Here is a 19,039-nt window from a genome sequence, read left to right as displayed (position 1 = left end):
TAGTGCTTGTCTCTGAACTCCCAAAAGTGGAGCCACTAGAATCCCAACACTTTCTTTTCCTTTTCTTTCCACTCCTAGAAAAATTCCTTAAACGTCACCTGTGGGTACTCATGAGTGTTGTTCTTAGCCACGTCCAGTTCACTGATAGTCAGCAATGACAATGGGCGCTGCTTGCTCTTTTCTTTTTCTCTCAGTAACCCTATTGCCATAACCACTCCATGCCCCCAATAAAACAGGCTTGTTCCATTAATTTCTGTTACCTCTTGTGTTACAACTCATTTTCAACTTCCTTTTTCTGCCTCAGGCACTTTCATTTGAAACTTGGGACACTTTATTTATTTTTTTTTTTAAGGCTGATCAGAGAACAATAAAAATAATGCATCTTGTTATGCAGCCTAAACATTCTCTCCCCGGTGGATTAAGTACCCAGAGTAGAGCCCTTGAGGCATGATCTCTGCATTTATCTGGAGGGGCACTTCCCGGGAGGTAAAGACAGCTTTTGCTTGTTATTTGTGTTTGAGAGCTTAAGTCCTAAGGTCATCTATCCATTTCAACAAGTTTTATCCACATTTCTCCCAGGAGGGCTCTAAGATTCTCAGCTAAACCAAATCAACCTGTTATGATGAACTTGCATTCCATGCTGGGTTCTTTCTTTTGAGTCCTTTTACTAGAATTGGCCTGTGAGGGAAAGTTGATTTCACGTTATGCCAAGCTCAGTGGCAGTGGAGAATAGCTGCTCTCTGCTCCATTCCTTATCCGTGTGAGCATCAATGAGCACAGAAAGCCAACGGCACATTTGACATTTTAAAAGATACCTCTTTATATGCATTTCTTAAACCATTAACACTAATGTGCCATCGAAGTAGTCTCATATGAAGACAAGATTTTTAAAATTGAGTTTTTCTGCACATGGAAGATATCTAAGATGTGCTTTCTGCAATTGATGTGACCTAATTTAAGAGTATTTTACAAAGCAGAAAATTAAATAAGTTGGTCTGAAATAATTGGCCAAAAAGGCCAATTTCAGTTTAGTACACCTTATTTATAATTTGAATCTTGTTCATTTCCTCAAAATACTTAACATCAGCTTATATTAATAAAAGTTGTTTGAAGTTAGCTTATATTAAAGTGATATAAACAGACCAATTATAATAAGTAAATCAAAGAAGGAGACAGAGAAGCAGATGCCTGGGATGAGTTTGTCTCAGCAAAAGAGGTGTAGAAACAAATTGGGATCACATCTGACATCTCTTGAATGCTTTCTGTGTGCCAGGCCCCATTGTAAGGGTCTTTTTAAAAAAAATTTTTATTGATACATTGTACATATTCATGGAGTACATGTTATATTTTGATACAAGCATATAACATATAATGATCAAATCAGGGTAATTGGGACATGATTCACCCGAAACATTTATCATTGCTTTATGTTGGAAACATTTGAAAACATTATAACTTAGAGGCGTAGGCACTTTGCTTTGAGATGTTGTAATATAGGGTTAGGATTTAAAGGTATTGGGAGATATCTCAGTTAACCTGTCTCTTAGAATGTCTTGCTTATATATTAGACGTTTTAAGAAAAATTTTGGAAATGCCTCTGTGAAGTCAAGGTATAGTAGGCTTAATTAGCCAATATATAAAATATGTAGTGCATATTATTGATTTAAAAAAGTCTTATACCGTAGAAGGCAAAATGCTTGTCTGTAGGATGGTGTCCTCATGTAGATGAGCACAGAGTGATGGGGCAGGGATGGCCTCCTCTGTCTCCACGTAGGCAATGAGGTTTGGTAGGGTAAACTGTGGAACTGAAAAACAAATTTGGCCAGGAAAAGAAAGCAGGGGCAGGTGTAATTAATCACTCTTATCTATTTCAAAAAACAGTATCCTACAAGATATGTATTTTTAAAATCAGGGACTTTATATATTTTGTATTTATCATAGCATACGTGACATATATTCCATAGTTAAAAGTTAAAGAGAAACTGGTAAATGTGAATTAATAGAAGTAAATATGAACATGTGCAGCCTCTCATTTTCAGAAGTTTAATTTTTAGAAGTTTAGCTTAGGTAGCTTTTACAAATACATTCTTCAAGAGTAGAGCCAGATGGTGAGAGTTTAGATGAAAGATAATTATTAAACAACTCACATGTTTAAAATAGTTCAACAGAAATAAAAGATTAATTTTGTTTTCAAAATGTCCTATGTATAGGCTTGTTTGTCCCTTTATTTCACTGCTAGCCACCTTATACTCCACTTGCTTTACTATTTATTTTGTAATTGAAAAAGAATAGGGAGAAAATGCATTTAGAACATGTAATTTAGCAAAAAGAAAAATTTTGTTTTCTGATAAAAAAAAAGCTTCAGCGCCTTTTAATCACTATTTGTCTTTCCTCTCTCTTCCGTTAGGGGGCAGGATGTAGCAATCTGTGAACTCACACCTCTAAGGGGTTAAAATGAGAAGCAATATCATGTTCATTTGGAGTTACTGTTTAAGTAATTAAAAAGCTGTTATTTTTTTTTCCTGGTGTACATGATCCTGGTTAATTCTACTAAATCCTCATAAGAGATATTGTAATTTTCAAAATAACTGTATTGCAACAAATCAACACCTAGCCCAGTTCTCCAGAGGATCTACGTGCTTCCAGGGATTTCAAAAAAAGATTTTCCATTGTTGGTAAATAAGTAAAATTTTGCTATACATTGCAGTCCCTATACAGATATTGTATTTTAAAACAAAAAATACAATATAAATGTTTATTATTAATTAAGAGGGAGCCACACATCTAAATGCTTGCTAAATAGTGACATTGGGTGTGATACTCTTGAAGCCCCTGGGTTACAGGATTGAATGGAACAAAAACTCTGCCTGCAAGGCACAGAAGGTCCACACAGAAATGACCCATTTAATAAAATGATTTCAGGCACTTATAATTGTGGGAAAGAAAGTAAAATAGGTTGGAGAGTGAAGGGGGGTAGCCAGGCGGTCGTTTCTGATCTATGGGGACTGAGAGGAAGTTGTCAAGATTACCTATGGGTCGCTTCCTCCTAGAACATCTTTAGGTTCATGGTTCAGCATTGAGAACAATTTTCTCATTAAAAATGTAACATGGTGATTATATCCCTAGAACAGCTCATAAAAGACTTAGAGTCAGAAAACATAGCTAAACAAAGAAGTGTTTGAATTCTGGCTGTGTTACTTACCAGAACTCTGCTTTAGACACGTTCCTTGAGCTCTCTAGACTCCTCACCTGCAATGTCATAATAACATAATTTGCAAGGTTATTGAGAACATTAAAGATAACTTATGAATGGGGCTACGTAAAGTGCCTGGCATACAGTAGTAGCAGACAGCTATTATATAACCTATAATATAATCTTCTAGATCAGAGGCTGACAAACATTTTCTGTAAAGGGCCAGATACTAAATATCTTTGGGTTTGTGGACCATATAATCTGTTACAACTACTCAGTTCTACTGTTATAGTGTGAAAATAATTATAAACAAGAAGTAATGTAAGAGTGTGGTTGTGCTGCAGTAAAACTTTATTTACAAAATAGTAAGCAGACCAGATTTGGTCCACTGGACTTAATTAGATAATCTCTGTTTTGGAATATTTGTATAGTTATAACTATCGATAAAAGTATCAGTAATTAGAGTATATTATAACTGAACCCAGGTACCAAATGTAGCAATAATTGTGCAATGAAAAGCATTCAGTGATCTTTTTCAGTGTAACCAAAATAGGTATCTACGTTGTTGGAGAGATAGGGATGCTCCCAACCACCCAGTCTTTTCTTGTAAGAAACAAGAAGAAGTTTCCTCCCAGGACCACCCTGTCCTCAGGGCAGAGCTACTAAGGGATAGATGGAGTCTCCAGGGAGAGAGATGTGTGATTTATTTGTGGGGAAATTAGGAGCCATGGAGCTCAGAGCTTCTCTGTGATGTAACTTTCCAGCAACATTTCTCAATCCTGAGCTCTCAGGCTGCCACTTTATTTTCCCTCAAACCTGCCCAATGACTGGCTCGTCTCTTCCCTTTCTCTGGTCTAGCTTGTATCAGAGTCACCCAGGAGAGCTTGCTAAAATGGTGGATTGCTGTGCCCAAGCCCCACGTGTCCTGCCCCCTTTTTCATACCACCCTAGGTCCTTCAGCTGACACTGACGGTGAGGAATTGTTTGGCGTCAGAGGCACATGAATTGATATAAATCAGGGGCTCTTTCTCTCCCCTCACCAGGTATTTCTGCCATGATGGAGACACCTCTCATTGCCCTAACTGGTAAGTTGGGCACCCAGGAAAGCACACTGGGGAACTGAGGGTGACAAAAGAGGGAGTTGGGAAGAAAGAGAAGGGGAAGCACGTGGCTGCTGGGCTGCCTTCCCTGAAGTTGCCCTTGCAGCTTGGCCCAGCCCACAGAGACTGGCTCAGTGGTAGGTGCTACCTATTCTTTGTGGCTGGAGAAGAGGGAGTGTCATGAGAGAAATCTTAAACATTATCACAATTAACATATGCATATATCACACACTTCTGTCCCCTTCTCCCCACAAAAAGAAAATAAATTGAAAGATTAGTCAAAATGAGTTCAGCTGACACTCTCTGAGAACTATTGCTCTAGGATAAAGAATTGTTTTGGATCAGAGATACAGAATGGCATAAAAATGGCATAATTTTTAGAATTAGAGAATAAAACAAGGAATTTGGCATGTGCATTTGTGTTCATATGAAATTCATTTTATTTTCTGATCATAAGGTAAATTTCTATGTGAACCGTAGGATTCCTCACTGATGGTCAACAAATTGTTAGGAAGGCTGGATAGCCTGGTGGATAAGATTCTGCCACTTTTTGGCCAAATGATATTAGAAAAGCTAATTTTGCCTTTCCATGCTTTCGGTTTCTCGTGTGTAAAATGAGGATAATGCTACCTCCCTCATGCACGTGATAAAGGTGTAAGAAGTTCTACCTCCCCAAACAAAGTTTCCACATAGTAGTGCTCAGGGATGGACTCGGGCATGATCCTCTTATCCGGTACTGCAGAAAAAATGTAGCAAATCCTGCATGGTCTCTATTTTTTCAGTTACAAAAGTAACAAGAGGTAATTATTTATTGTCTTTGGTGGGAGCTCCTTATAGAAATATGGAATTTATCAGATAGGTATTTCAACAGAGTGGCAAAATCATGGGCTCTGTGGCTAGACAGCAGCAGCTCAAATCACATCTCTGCCACCTGCTAGCCTGCCACCTTGGACAAGTTGTTAAGCTGTTGGTGCCTCAGTTTCCTCATGGACAAAAAAGATTAGAAGGAAACAATCCACATGGGGTTTAAATGTTAATGGAAATTTTGCCATGATGCTGTTTTTCCAAATATCCCTTTGTCAGATTGCTAATGATTGTGTCCAAAATGGAGTGAGCAAATAGATTGAAAATTAGATCTGACTCGGGTTTTAAAATAAGTCTTCAGACTCTGTTGTTTTTAGTGTATGTGGTGTCCCAACAGGAACTTCAGGTGAGCAGCCTTTGGACCATCTATGAGTATTACTCTACTGCCTAGAAGTGCGAAGTAGGGCTGAAAAGCATGTTTCCCATCAAATACTGGGAAAAGCTCTTGTGATTTTAGCCTTCACTTGGTTATACTGGTCTGGGGAGAGAATTGTTTTTATTTTCTAAAATTAAACAACATTGCTGAGGGCTTCAAATGGAAATACAAAATTAAGTAGCACGCTGGGATTTTGCATTTATACAGTATGTGCCTCAAACCTTCCATTTTCGTATTTACTGCCACATTTATATTTGAGAAAGAGCTTATTCTCATTTTACACATGGACAAACGGATCTGGCCCAGTGGCTGTCGGCATAGGGCCTGGTGCCAGAATACTCAGTGGTGACTTACAGATCCTTCATAAATGTATATTTCTTTTCTAACTAAATTTCCTACCTCTGACTCCAGAGCAGCATGATGTTCTGCAGGTTAGAGGCATTTAATACATTCTGGTTGAATGAATTTCCTAATGAACTTTTATTATGAAAAAGACAAACTAAAACTAAAAAAAAAACCCCAAAAAACAAAAAATCCAACATCAAAACACCTACAGGCAAAGGAGGAAAGAAAACCAAAAGATATCCTGGTTTAAATGTCTCTTATGTTATAAATGTGTCAAAAAATGGGCATCATAAACTAGTAGGAAAACAGATAATCTACATTTGTGACATCTAAAAGAAACAACCCTTAAAAGTGCAATGTGAAATAATTCGGTGGTGTTGGAGAATACACAGGATTAAGAATTAGAAGGCTTTGATTCTTGTCTTGGCTGGAAAAATTAGAAGTCCCTAAACTCCGAGCTTCAGTTTTAGAAAGCAGTTATGATACCACTGTCTTTCCTGTAGCACGGATCAAACCAATCAGTGTATATGACAAGGCTTTCTAAACTGTAAAGCTTTCAAATTTGTCCACTGAGACTTGTATTCTTAAACAAAAATATTATGTGGTAGTAATTATTAATAGGTACTATATTAAAAATACCTGCTCAGTTTCTTATATTCTGCTTAATATTCAGTGAGGTATTGAAAGGGACTTGAAGGGATGGTGAAGGGAGAGATACAAGATTGTAGAGTAGAAGTTTGCCAAGCTGAGCTGGGCTTTCCTTTGTGAGCAGCCATATCTGTCTGTCTATTTCAGATTCATTTCATACGTGGGCAGAGTTGGCCCTTTCTGTCAAACACCAGAGGATGTTTAGACTAATGAGGAGAAAACGTTGCTGGCTGCAAGGTCTGGTCACTGAACAAGGTGCCCCTGTACACAGGTTTTGCTTTATATGTGGACAAATCCCCAATTCATAAAAGTCTTTTTCATTTCCAGCTGCTTCTCCTTACCCTCCAGGCTCAGCCTCACCCGGTCTAGACAAAGGGTCAGGAAAATGGTCCCACTGTAGCTAAGAAACTGCAGCCACTACCCTGGGACCCAAGAGCAGGTAAAGGGTGAACTGCTCTGAGTCCTTAGCCTGAAGGCTCAAAAAAAGCAAACCCAGTCTGGACTGTCCATAAATGTAGAGGGAGAGAAAATATTCTTAGCCTATTAGTGGTTTGGGGAAGAAGGACATACCAATTAAGTCCCATGGGGGGCCGGAAATTCTGTGACAAAGAAATCCTATACAAATATGACCTTGAAGGCATCAGTTAGGAGTACGACTTCCTATTTAATTCTAAGATCTTATGTAGAAATCTGAATCTGACCTTTGGCGCTGGCAGTATCTGCAGCCAAGCTGCATACTAATGAGGAGAAAGAGAATAATTGCTTCAGAAGTGACACAGGTACACCATGGAATTCCTGCTGGTCAAGGTCCAGCACTATTCTGCTCTCTGCAAGGATGCACAGAGCACATGTGGTAGATCAGGTGTCACATTGTCACATCTTTGAAAGAAATCACAGCCTGTGAAGAATGGTCATTTCACCAGTAAAACAAAACAAAAGCCCAACATGAATGCCATATCGTGAGGTTGCAGTTTCATTGCCAAACAAGCCCTTCTCCAATGCCGTTAGAGAAACTCAAAGGTCTTTCTTTCCAATCTTCAGAGGAGCACGACTTTTCCTTGGCCTGGCATAGTGTAGAAGGCATCCATCCTGCAGTTCTGAAGTGGATAGAAAATGTGTGCAAAAATAGACTTCTGTTTTTAGAAACTATTTAAGAAAGACTTCTTATAATTAAACATTTGCCATAAGGTGACATTGTTATAATTTAGGGTTGTCACATGAGGTGAAAACTTGTTTCCCTGTTCTCATAGTTTATTTGAGCAAGCAGAGCAATTATTGGAGAAAAAATATTTTATTGGGAGATACTTTATTTCAAATGTAGTCTTGGTTTTACTTTTATGAACTCTTCCCTGTCTGCCTTCTTCCTTCCATTCTTTGCTGTTAGTTGCATATAAAGATGCCATGTTGCTTCCTTAACTTTTATTGACATGTAAGGTGCATGATCTTTTTTAACTTACTATTTGTCCCTATGTAGTATGATTAAACTCTCCTGGACATTTCTTTCCCCCATTTGAAACAGATACCTCTCTTGTGCAGACCAGCAACTGGAGGGTTGGGTATTTGAGTTCTATCACCTTTTATTATGCTTAAGTACACAGAGAACAGGGGCTTGGGAGGTATTGTGACCACTGAGACTGGGACACCAATCTTTTACCATTTTCTTCTGCCATGTCGTTGTTAGTCCAGTTCCAAAACTCATTCCCTTTAGGCAGCACTGTGTGATCTGTATTTGGGGATGGGCAATTAGTCTTCAGATTTCTAAATCCTTCAACCTTTTGGTGAACCCTTAGAAACTTCACTTTTAACAGAGACAATAAGACCTAGGTGCTTATTTCTCTTAATCCCTTCCCTTTGTCCCCCAGGAACTTTGCCTGTTGCCCTCCCAGTCAGAAGAGAAAATAAAATAAGCAGAGCTCCTGCATTTTGGCCCCTATGTTTTTATTGGGGAGCAGGAGGTGGGTTATGGTACAGGAGAGGAGAACAAGGACAAGAGAGGAAGACGAGGGTGCTGGCTGAAATCCCTGTTTATCTTTGGAGAAAATTTGTCTGCTGTATCACCATCTTCCTGCCACCAGAGAACACATAAAAGTCCTGACAGTGTTTCTACTTCTTGAGACCCATTGTGAGGGCAGGGAGGGACTTGGATTCTTCTCCTTATTTTCTCAGGGGGTGCACCCATCCCTCATTCTCCCTTCTTCCAAACTAGGGAGTTAATAGTGAGGATTTTTGAAATTCCTTTCTACTCATCTGTCTTTCCTTGGTCTGTTTCCAGAGGAAGAAGTCATATTGATTTGTGACATTTTCCGACTTTTCCTTGCTTATGGGAAAAGCCCCTTCCTTCCTTGTTAGTATGCTGCTCATGTAATGACTTTTGTTTTGTTTGATTTTTGTATTTTACTTGTGAGGGTTTTACTCTTCGTGATGGAAGGGAGGGCCTATGATCCGGCATCACGTCATCTTCTTGCTCCAGGTGTTTCTGCTCAGATGCATCATGCAAATAGCCAACAGAAGAACCAACCCACATTCACCTCTCCCCTCTTTAAAATGCCTCAGTGCTTCTTCATCCTCTACAGGATACAGCCAGGCGCCTAAGCTTGGTGTGTAAGGCCCTGCACCATCGGGTTCCTTTGTTCCTCTCCAGAAAAGTGTTTTTATTCTTAAATGCTACCCTTCAGCAACAGTAAACTGTTTGAGTTACTTATGAGCACCTTGTTATCCCATGCCTCCTCTGTACCTTTCATTTTGTTGTCCCCTGTGGTTGACATATCCTTCATTGACACATTTTTCCTTTCTTCTATCCTCTCAAAAGATACTCGAAAATTTTGCCAGATATTCCACATAGCTCCGGTGTTTGTGACCAACTATCCCCTCTTCCACTGCACTATACTCCCAAGACTGGGTCTGTGCCCTCTGCTGACCTCTCTGGCATATTTTTATCATTACATGCTGAATTGTTGTACTTTATCCTTTTGTATTATACACTCATACTTCTGTCCCTCAGTTCCACTAGACATTCACTCATTGAAGCAGGAATACAGTAGTTTTTCTGTTATCAGTGCACAATGCCCAGCACATAGTAGGTAAGAAATACATAATGATTAAATGAATAAAAATTAAAATGAGTTAATTGACTGACTTAGCTCCATGAAGTTTGATTCAGGGCAGGCCTCAAATCTTTTCACCAGCGAAAGAACTAAGAATAAATAATCTACTGTGGAATCTTTGGCCACTAGGACTACCACTGTGATAGAGTGCCTTCAATAAGTGGAAGACGATTCTCATGGGCAGCCTGATCTAATCCACTCCCCAATAAGCAGGTAATATGACAAATCAAAACTTTCAAGGGAAAAAGCTGGTGCCAATCCCATGCTTTTAATATTAGCATTTGGTCTCCATGGTCTATGCTTTTATTGTTTGTTTTTTTTTTCTGTCATAGCGTTAAACATGGTCCAGACAATTATTTAACATCTTTGATCTTCCTTCAGCTCATAGTCTTTTAAAGGAAAAAAAAAACATACTAAATGAGGGGAAATAGAATTTTCAATATGGAAATAAAAATGTAGCAAAGAAATGAGACAGAATTTTAATTTTTAAATTCAATTGATTATTCTAAATTCAGATTTGTTATGGCCAAACCCTCCTTTTTAAAGACATGCCATCTAATCATATCTAATTTTAAATATATCTCTTCACAGTTCAGAGTAAAAAAAAAAACACCACTGGTAATTACCAAAGTTTTATGAATGTGGATAGATTGCTTACAGAATTAAATTAAACTTTGGACCCTTATGCACTGTCTGGCCATATTAGTTGAAGCCTTCTTGAACATATAATGCAATTTCTTGAGTAGAAACACTTTCTTCTAAGAAATCAATGTAGAGAAAAGGGTCCAGAGGTATTTCTGTTTTATTTCCTTTGAAAGATTTAGCTGTACTTTTACGATATTTATTACATTTAATTTGAATGAGAGTCAAGAAAAATGGCATTAAAATAATTCCCAAAAGACCCTTTATACCAGTGGTACCCAACCTTTTTGGCACCAGGGACCAGTTTCAAGGAAGATAATTTTTCCATGGACCGAGGGTCGGGGTTTGGGGGGCAGGCAGAACTCAGGCAGTGATGGGACTAATGGGTAGCAGCTGTAAATACAGATCTAGCTTCACTTGGTTGCTACTCACCTGCTTCTGTGCAATCTTTTTCCTAACAGGGGGTTGGGGATGGCAGCTTTATACAAAAGAAAAAGTGTAAGTGTAGCAGGTGACATTTATTTGTAAATGTTTGTGCTGCTGACTTAGGATCGCTCCTATAAGTGAATGGACAAATACAACTGGGTACAATGAGGTATTTAAAAAAAAAAAAATAGAAAGTAAATTAAGATACTACAGTGGGCAGAATAATGGCCTCCCAGAGATGGCCACGTCTTAATTATCAGAATCTGGGAATGTATTTTGTTACATGTCAAATTAAGGAATTAAGTTTGCAAATGAGATTAAGGTTGCTGAGTAGCTTACCTTAATATAAGGAGAGTATTTTGTATTAGCCAGGTGAGCCCAATGGGCTCACAGGGATCCTTAAATGATTTGGAAGAGGAAGAAGAAGTCAGAGTTACAGAGAGATTTGAGCATATTATTTTCCTGGCTTTGGAGATGACGGGGCTATCAGTCAAGGAATGCAGATGCCTTCTAGAAGCTGGAGTAGATAAGGAAAATGGATTCTGCCTTAGAGCCTCCAGAGAGGAACACAGTATTGCCAACATCTTAATTGTGTAACCCAATGAAACTTCCAACCTACAAGATTGCAATACATTTGTGTCATTTTGGTCATTTGTTATAGTAGCAATGGAAAACTAATACAGGTACATTCATACAATACAACACTATACAGTCATTAAAAAGAAAAAGAATGCCTGATGATGTAGAAAATATTTATGGTATATCATTAAGTTAGAAAAACATGACAAAACACCACATGCAGTAAAATCAAGCAGAAAAAATATGTGTATACATTTTAGATAAAATGTGAAAGACTACTATAAAATGTTCAAATTTCTCTATGGATTCTGAAATTTATTTTTTCCCTCTTTTTTCCATATTTCCCAGGTTTTCTTTTTTTTTTTTTGTAATCAGAAAAAAATGTTCAATATCATTAATGTTAAAAACTGGAGGTAGGTTGCTCTATTAATAGCATTTTATGTCCATTCAAAATTTAAGAAAGATGATGAGCTATAATTACTTTACCAAATGTCTGCATCTCAAACATGCTTTAAAAGATAAACAATATGTTATTGTCTACTCACTTTATTTTTGCATTTTTTTTCTATGAACTACATATTGAAACCTGGACCACATTAAGTTAGAAAATATTTTGCCACACAAAGATCAATCTTTGAATGATATTTACATTCATGGTGTTAGGATTAATGACAATAGCAGGATATCGCCTATATAGTGTTTAGGACCAAAACCTCAGGTGAATGAACTTCCCTTTATGAGTTCAACTGGATAATCTCTTTTATCTTTCCTTATAGGATTCAATGCTGGAATTTTTTGTTGCGAAATAGTCAATGCTTCCTCCTTTTGTGCTTTATGGATTTGATTTTTATTAGTGGTGGGTTTTCTTGTGGCCATTTATATTTGTAGAGAACATAAAGGAAATTAAACCTATAGAGAGCAGGATAAAACTCTGTTTAGTAAGTCAAGTGCATTTTTAATAAATTATGATTTATTTACACAAATAAAACTACTAAAATTTAGTAGGAAAGCCTGGTTGCAAGACACAGTACAGAATGTACTTATTTAGTATCTGCCAAGCAGAAGACAGCAGCACCAATAGGGTGGGCTCCAGCATCAGGTGTGCCTGGGTTCAGACAATGGTTTCAGTTCTCACCATCTCTGTGCTCTTGGTTATTTCCCCTTTTTGAGGCTACATTATAAAATGGAGAGAGAGTATGCCAATCTCCTGAGTTTATTGTGAGAAGTAAAGGAAGCAAAATGCATTCCCTTGTATAAATAATCAGTAAATAGTAGCTATCATTATTTCTGAATGCTGTTTTTACTATTTTTATTTGCATTACACAATTTAAGAAGATTCAGTGACTGCTTGTGCTTATGTGCTCTAGTGATTATTTCAAGGCATTTTTTTAAGTGTGATAAAGTAATATGTATGTGACAAGAAACTGGTATTGTATGAAGAGTTAACTGGCAGAAGTGACAGAAAACTAACATAAACATAGAGCTCAAATGGAAGTTTCTATCACCTCATTTGAACAAGAATATGAACATCCACTCAGTTTCTCCAAAATACTTTTATAAAGAGATGTGATCTCTCTATTCTGCTGTGACAGAGTCGGAAAAAAGGACCAGGGTCTTCTTCAAGTCACAAAGGAAAAGGAAAATAAAACAGTATTAATACTTCACTTTGCCCTTCATTTGCTTCTCTTGTCTGATTGCTCTTGCTAGGACTTCCAGCACTATGTTGAATAGAAGTGGTGATAGAGGGCAATCTTGTCTGGTTCCAGTTTTAAGTGGGAAATGCTTTCAATTTTTCCCCATTCAGTATGTTGGTGGCTGTGGGTTTGTCATATATGGCTTATAGCATTTTTACGTAAGTCCCGTCTATGCCTGTTTTGTTAAATGTTCTTATCATAAAAGGGTGTTGAATTTTGTCGAATGCTTTTTCTTCATCTATTGAGAGGATCATCTGGTCTTTGTTTTTGCTTCTATTTATGTGGTGAATTACATTTATAGATTTGCATATGTTGAACCATCCCTGCATCTCTGGGATGAAGCCCACTTGGTCGTGATGGATTATATTTTTTGATAAGCACCTCAATTCGGTTTGCTAGAATTTTGTTGAGAATTTTTGCATATATATTCATAAGGGATATTGGTCTGTAGTTTTGTTGTTGCGTCCTTTCCTGGTTTTGGTATCAAGGTGATGTTGGCTTCATAAAACGTGTTGGGGAGGATTCTTCCTTCTTGATGTTATGGAATAATTTCTGCAGGATAGGCACCAGTTCTTTGTAGGTCTGGTGAATATTGGGTGTGAAACCATCTAGTCTGGGACTTTTCTTTTTAGGAAGGTTTTTTATTGCTGCTTCAATTTCACTACTTGATATTGCTCTGTTGAGGAATTTTATTTCTTCTTGATTGAGCCTCTGTGCCATCCCAAGGAAGTAGTGGGAGTCCTACTGCCCTTTTTCATTTGAATAAATATGCAAAGAGCAGGAGGCATTGGGTATTTAATCATTGGTGAGTGGGTATGGGAGATATAACTGCAGATGAAAATGAAATGAAAACAACAAAACCTTGCTGAAACTTACCTTCTCTACTCCTTTTGCTTCCTAATCATATGAGGGATTTTTTAATTAAATGCTAAATGCCTGAAGGTTAATTTGTGAAATAAAAACTATGTCAGAGCTTTCAAATACTATAACAAAAAAACCTAAAGTTTTTTAAACTTAAAACAGGCATGTGCTTCTCCCAAGACACTAAATAAGGACAAAAAAAGCCAGGTTACTCCTGAAAAAAACAAAAAATAACAAACATTCTTAAATGATATTTAAGTAATCAAATGAAGTAGCCTTAGTTTGCTGAATTTTTTAATCCCTTCTTTGGAATAAATTCTTTAATTAAATGTTGAGACCCTGGAGGACCTTAGAATATTTTTGAGAAATAGGTTCGGAGTGTCAATTGTGCTAAATAAGTGGGTACAAAATAGTATCTCAGATTTTAAAAGCAAACTGCTAAAATTAATCATTCTATCATTCAGAAAGTTTATAAGGTTTTCACAATCATTGTTTTAACACAGAAATCTGTTTATTAAACCAAACAAAGCAGAGAAAATTATATCAGCCCTCAATTTTTGAATTTTCATTTAAATATGCAAACTCTAAATCCACACCTTTAAAGATGTTTGTGCATCTATGTATTTCCAAAATACTCATATTTCAATAAGATTTTCACATTATATTCACCAACAGTATCACAAAAGTTCTTTTTTTTGTTTACATAACTGTAAGGAACAGTAATTCTAGAAACACTAGAAGAAAAAAGCATAGCAATGTCCACAGTTACAAGAAAAAGTGCACATTACTTGGTCACAATCACAGTCATTACTTAAAAACTATATGTAACAAGTAATAAGAAATATCACTGATGCCTTAAACTCATTGTCAAAAACTGACATAAATTTTACATAAAATAAGGCAAATTCAGGAATGCACAAAGAATTGGTAATCCAACAAAAGCTAAACAACAGAAGAAAAATTGTACAAGGAGCATGAACTAAAGTACTTCTCCCTAAATATTTTAAAAATAGGCTTGCCTCAGTGCACAAAGAAAACACCACTCATGTGTATCCAACACTATAAAATAAGAAATAAGGGCAAAGTATGGGGACTGGGAGGAAACAGTTCAATGTAAGTTGCAGCTGCATCTGCTGAGAGTTTTTTACATTATTTTTAGCTAGAACTGAACATTATACAAATCATATCAGGAGATATAATCGTCTTTTCTGAAACTATTTCTGAAAGAGAAATGAAAAGAAAAGTACACACAAGAGTGCAAATTTTCAGATTGTCACTTGCAACCTCTTAACATTCAGTCATCTACATCCAGTTGCTGCTAGAGAGATGCCTGTAGACAGCAGTGGCAGAGAGCAGCTCTAAGAAACCGAAGTGTGATTTTTTTTTTCCAATGATATGTCTTTTTTTAATATTAAAAAATTGTGAGGAAAACTGCTATAGTAAAGCTGCAATGGTAAATGGGGTTTTTGAGACCAGCGTGAGTGTAGAAATGCAGGCTTCTCTTGGAAGTAGTTCCTGATGTGACGATTTAATGAACGTAGGCAAGGGTTTCTCCAGCATCAAGTGTTGTTGTTTTTGTAGAAAGAATTTGGAAAGAGGAGAAGGCAAAGGGATGTGGAAAAGGTACTTACAGTAGATTTTCAAAACAGTTTTCTTTTAGGACCTATGAAAAAGTTACCAAAGTAAAAATGACAATTTTGAATGAAAAACAAGTTTTCTTTTTATAAAAATTACATTTTTTTTTAAAATAACAAGATCCTTTTCATTGTTGTTATATCCTGGTAGCAACAAGAAATTTGGCTGTTTGTGTTTTTTGTTTTTTTTTTTGCCAGAGACTTCAGCTTTCAGTCCAATGAGTCAGTAGCAAATTCCACTAATATTTCAGTTGGATCTTGAACTATTTTTTATACCACAAGCTTCTTTTGTTTTATCCTTGAATTAAGAATATACAGCCTTTTTCCCCCTGATATTTATGCTGACATACTAAAACAAAAAGCAATAGGCTGGACACATTAAAGTATCTCAAGTACTTCAGAGGTCAGAGTTCCTTTGAAGCACCTTAACACATCACTTTATGAATCAAGGACAATGTGGCATAATGGAAGTATTTCTCTTAAGAGACTTTGCAGTAAGACCAGAAGTATCTCTGCTGGGAAATCAAAATGTCATTAGTGGAAACTGCAAATTTAGACCTCAGTGAATGTGGTTGTCATTTGACTCAGTTCTGTTGTAAAATGAGATTTTCCAGTTCATCTGCAGAACGCAATAAAAACGCAGCTGATTCTCGATATCCTGCAACAAGCTGTCTCACAGCATTGATTTCAGTTGGACTCAGCTGGGGTCTGGAGTTTGAACTGCTGGAGGATCCTGAGCTGGTCGCCAACTGCCTCTTCATGCTGAGATCAGTGGGTCCTAGGGAAAAAATCATAACAGAATCAGACATCAATATTTTTTCTAGCACCTTGGAGGTGAGCACTCAATAAATTACTGTTGAATTAATTCATGAAGTCCTTCATGAGAAGCTGGTGATATCTTTAATCGAATACATCTACTCTCAGTAAGAAGATGCTAACCGAGGGGCTGGGGATTTCTCTCCAACGCCCTGGCCAGCCTCTGGCAATCACCTCTTACTGTGGAAAGATGGTGACAACCTTCTTTGATCATGTGCTTTTTGGAAAATTCAATTTTAAGTCTGTTTTCCCCACGTTGTAGAAGTTTCTCATAGCAGCATAAAATGATGGGAATTACAAACATTTTCATTTGCTGCATTCATTGACAGATATCTTAAGCCCCACCAATACATAATTTAAAAAAAAAATCCTAGATTGTGATAATAATGACTCTAAAGTACACATTAGTCAATTTAGCAAGAAGGAAACTGAGGACTGAGGGACTTCAGTAACCTGTGTAGAGTTTGACAACATAAGTGGTACAATAAGAACTTGACTTAGATATTTTTTCATTTCAAACACATGTTAAAATTTGCTTTAGAAGTATAAGTGATTAAACAATACCACAGAGAAACTAGACATTTGGAATACTGTCTTAGGTGTTGTGAAAGTAATTTCTATATTTATTTGCACAATATACATTTATGTACCAAAACCTTTATTGCTTACATATTTAAACCAAATCTGGTAGGTGGTCTTTTGGAAAACATCTTGTAAATTTTTACTTAAAAATTATAAAGTTATTTTAAAATCAGAAATTTGCATTGAGAAGATATTTCATTCTATAATGTTTAGATTATTAAGGTTTTATTATGCATCTAACTGTTCACTTTTATAGTTCTTATCTTTCATTAAACATTTATTACAATTATTAAATTTGCAGTATTACATTTAAAATCCTTGAATTAAATATTACTAAGCACATAACTAAGGACTGCTCCAAAACTTTAATGATTCTCTAACTTAAAACTTTTCAGATAATGCTATCCATTTTGTGAACTAAAGCAAGGCATGTTATTTTATCCTTCTGGTTCTCCTTGAGGCATGATGGAGACAGGTCAAGACCAACCCCCTCCACCCTCAACAAAGGAGACAGATGTCCCAGGAGAGGGAAATAGCTTCACTTGGAATTTAATTAGAGCAGAGATGAGACTAGCACACAAGAACTCTGACATCTGAGAGAACCTTTTTTCCACTTTTGCAGTGGCCTTTCAAAGCTTTGATTTTTCTAGCAAGAGTTAGATTCCATTTGTTCTGCTATTTACAAAATCATGAGTCTGAGATATGTGGGCTATCACATTCGCAAACAAGAATTACTGACCCTGTGTTCAAGCAAATTTTGGAAAATTCTGAATGCATTTAAAAACACTACAATATAAGTGGTTCTGGTCTCTGGATGAATGCACTTTAAATTGTTTTTCTTTATATTTAAGAAGCCCTTTGCACAGCCAAGGAAACTATCATTAGAGCCAAAAGACAACCTATAGAATGGGAAAAAAACATTTGCATGCTACAAAGCTGATAAAGGCCTGATAACTAGAATCTATATAGAACTCATGAAAATCAGCAAGAAAAAAAAAAAAAAAACAACCCCATTAAAAAGTGGGCAAAGTACATGAACAGAAACTTTTCAAAAGAAGACAGAATAATGGCCAACAAACATATTAAAAAAAGTGTTCAACATCTCTAATCATCAGGGAAATGCAAATCAAAACCACAATGAGGTATCACTTAACTCCAGTGAGAACGGCCTTTATCAAAAGTCCCAAAACAACAAATGGTGGCGTGGATGTGGAGAGATGGGAGCACTCATACACTGCCGGTGGGACTGCAAATTGGTACAATCTCTTTGGAAAGTAATCTGGAGATACTTCAAAGAACTAAAAGTAGAAGTACCATTTGATCCATCAATCCCACTACGGGGCATCTACTCAAAGGGAAAAAAGACATTCTATAAAAAAGACATCTGCACTCAAATGTTTATAGCAGCACAATTCACAATTACAAAGATGTGGAAACAACCCAAGTGCCCACTAATACATGAGTGGATTAATAAAATATGGTATATGTATGCTATGGAATACTACTCAGCAATAAAAACAATGGTGAATTAGCACCTCTTGTATTATCCCGGATGGAGCTAGAGCCCATTCTTTGAAGTGAAGTATCACAAGAATGGAAAAGCAAGCACCACAGGTACTCATCATCAAATTGGTACAAACTTATCAACAATTATGTGCACATATAGTAGTAACATCCATCAGGTGTTGGGCAGGTGGGAAGGGGAGGGGATGGATATATTCACACCTGATGGGTGCAGTGTGTACCGTCAGGGGGATGGACATGCTTGAAGGTCTGACTCGGCTGGGGCAAAGGCAATACATGTAACCTAAACATTTGTACCCCCGTAATATGTTGATTAAAAAAAATGACTCCTAGAATTGACAAATGAATTCAATAACATCTCAGGTTATGAAATCAACACACACACATCAGTAGCATTTCTATACACTAATAACAGTCATGCTGGGAACCAAATCAAGAACTCAGGCCCATTGACAATAGCTGCAAAAAAAAAAAAAAATAATACCTTAGAATATTCGTGACCAAGGAGGTAAAACTCCTCTACAAGGAGAACTACAAAACACTGATGAAAGAAATCATAGCTGATACAAGTAAATGGAAAAGCATTCCATGATCATGGATTGGAAGAATCAATATTGTTAAAATGTCCACACTTCCCAAAGTAATTAAAAT

General features: G+C 36.8%; 1 protein-coding gene across 19 annotated transcripts in view; it reads right to left on the bottom strand.

Moving 5' to 3' along the window:
- Positions 1 to 14,324: 14,324 nt before the first annotated feature.
- Positions 14,325 to 19,039, bottom strand: part of NOL4 (nucleolar protein 4) — a 322,420-nt gene continuing 317,705 nt past the window's right edge. For 15 of the 19 annotated variants that reach the window (XM_069468117.1, XM_069468131.1, XM_069468115.1 and 12 more), the window contains one exon: positions 14,325 to 16,244. In XM_069468117.1, coding sequence (XP_069324218.1) covers positions 16,051 to 16,244 — 194 coding nt within the window. In that variant the 3' untranslated portion in view covers positions 14,325 to 16,050. The remainder of the gene's footprint in view (positions 16,245 to 19,039) is intronic. The other 4 variants (XM_069468114.1, XM_069468116.1, XM_069468129.1 and 1 more) reach the window with 1 other exon arrangement.

The sequence above is a fragment of the Eulemur rufifrons genome, chromosome 5, assembly GCF_041146395.1.
Source record: "Eulemur rufifrons isolate Redbay chromosome 5, OSU_ERuf_1, whole genome shotgun sequence".
Taxonomy (NCBI): domain Eukaryota; kingdom Metazoa; phylum Chordata; class Mammalia; order Primates; family Lemuridae; genus Eulemur; species Eulemur rufifrons.
Note: the sequence above shows the minus strand (reverse complement) of the source record. Positions and strands in the feature narration are given on the sequence as shown.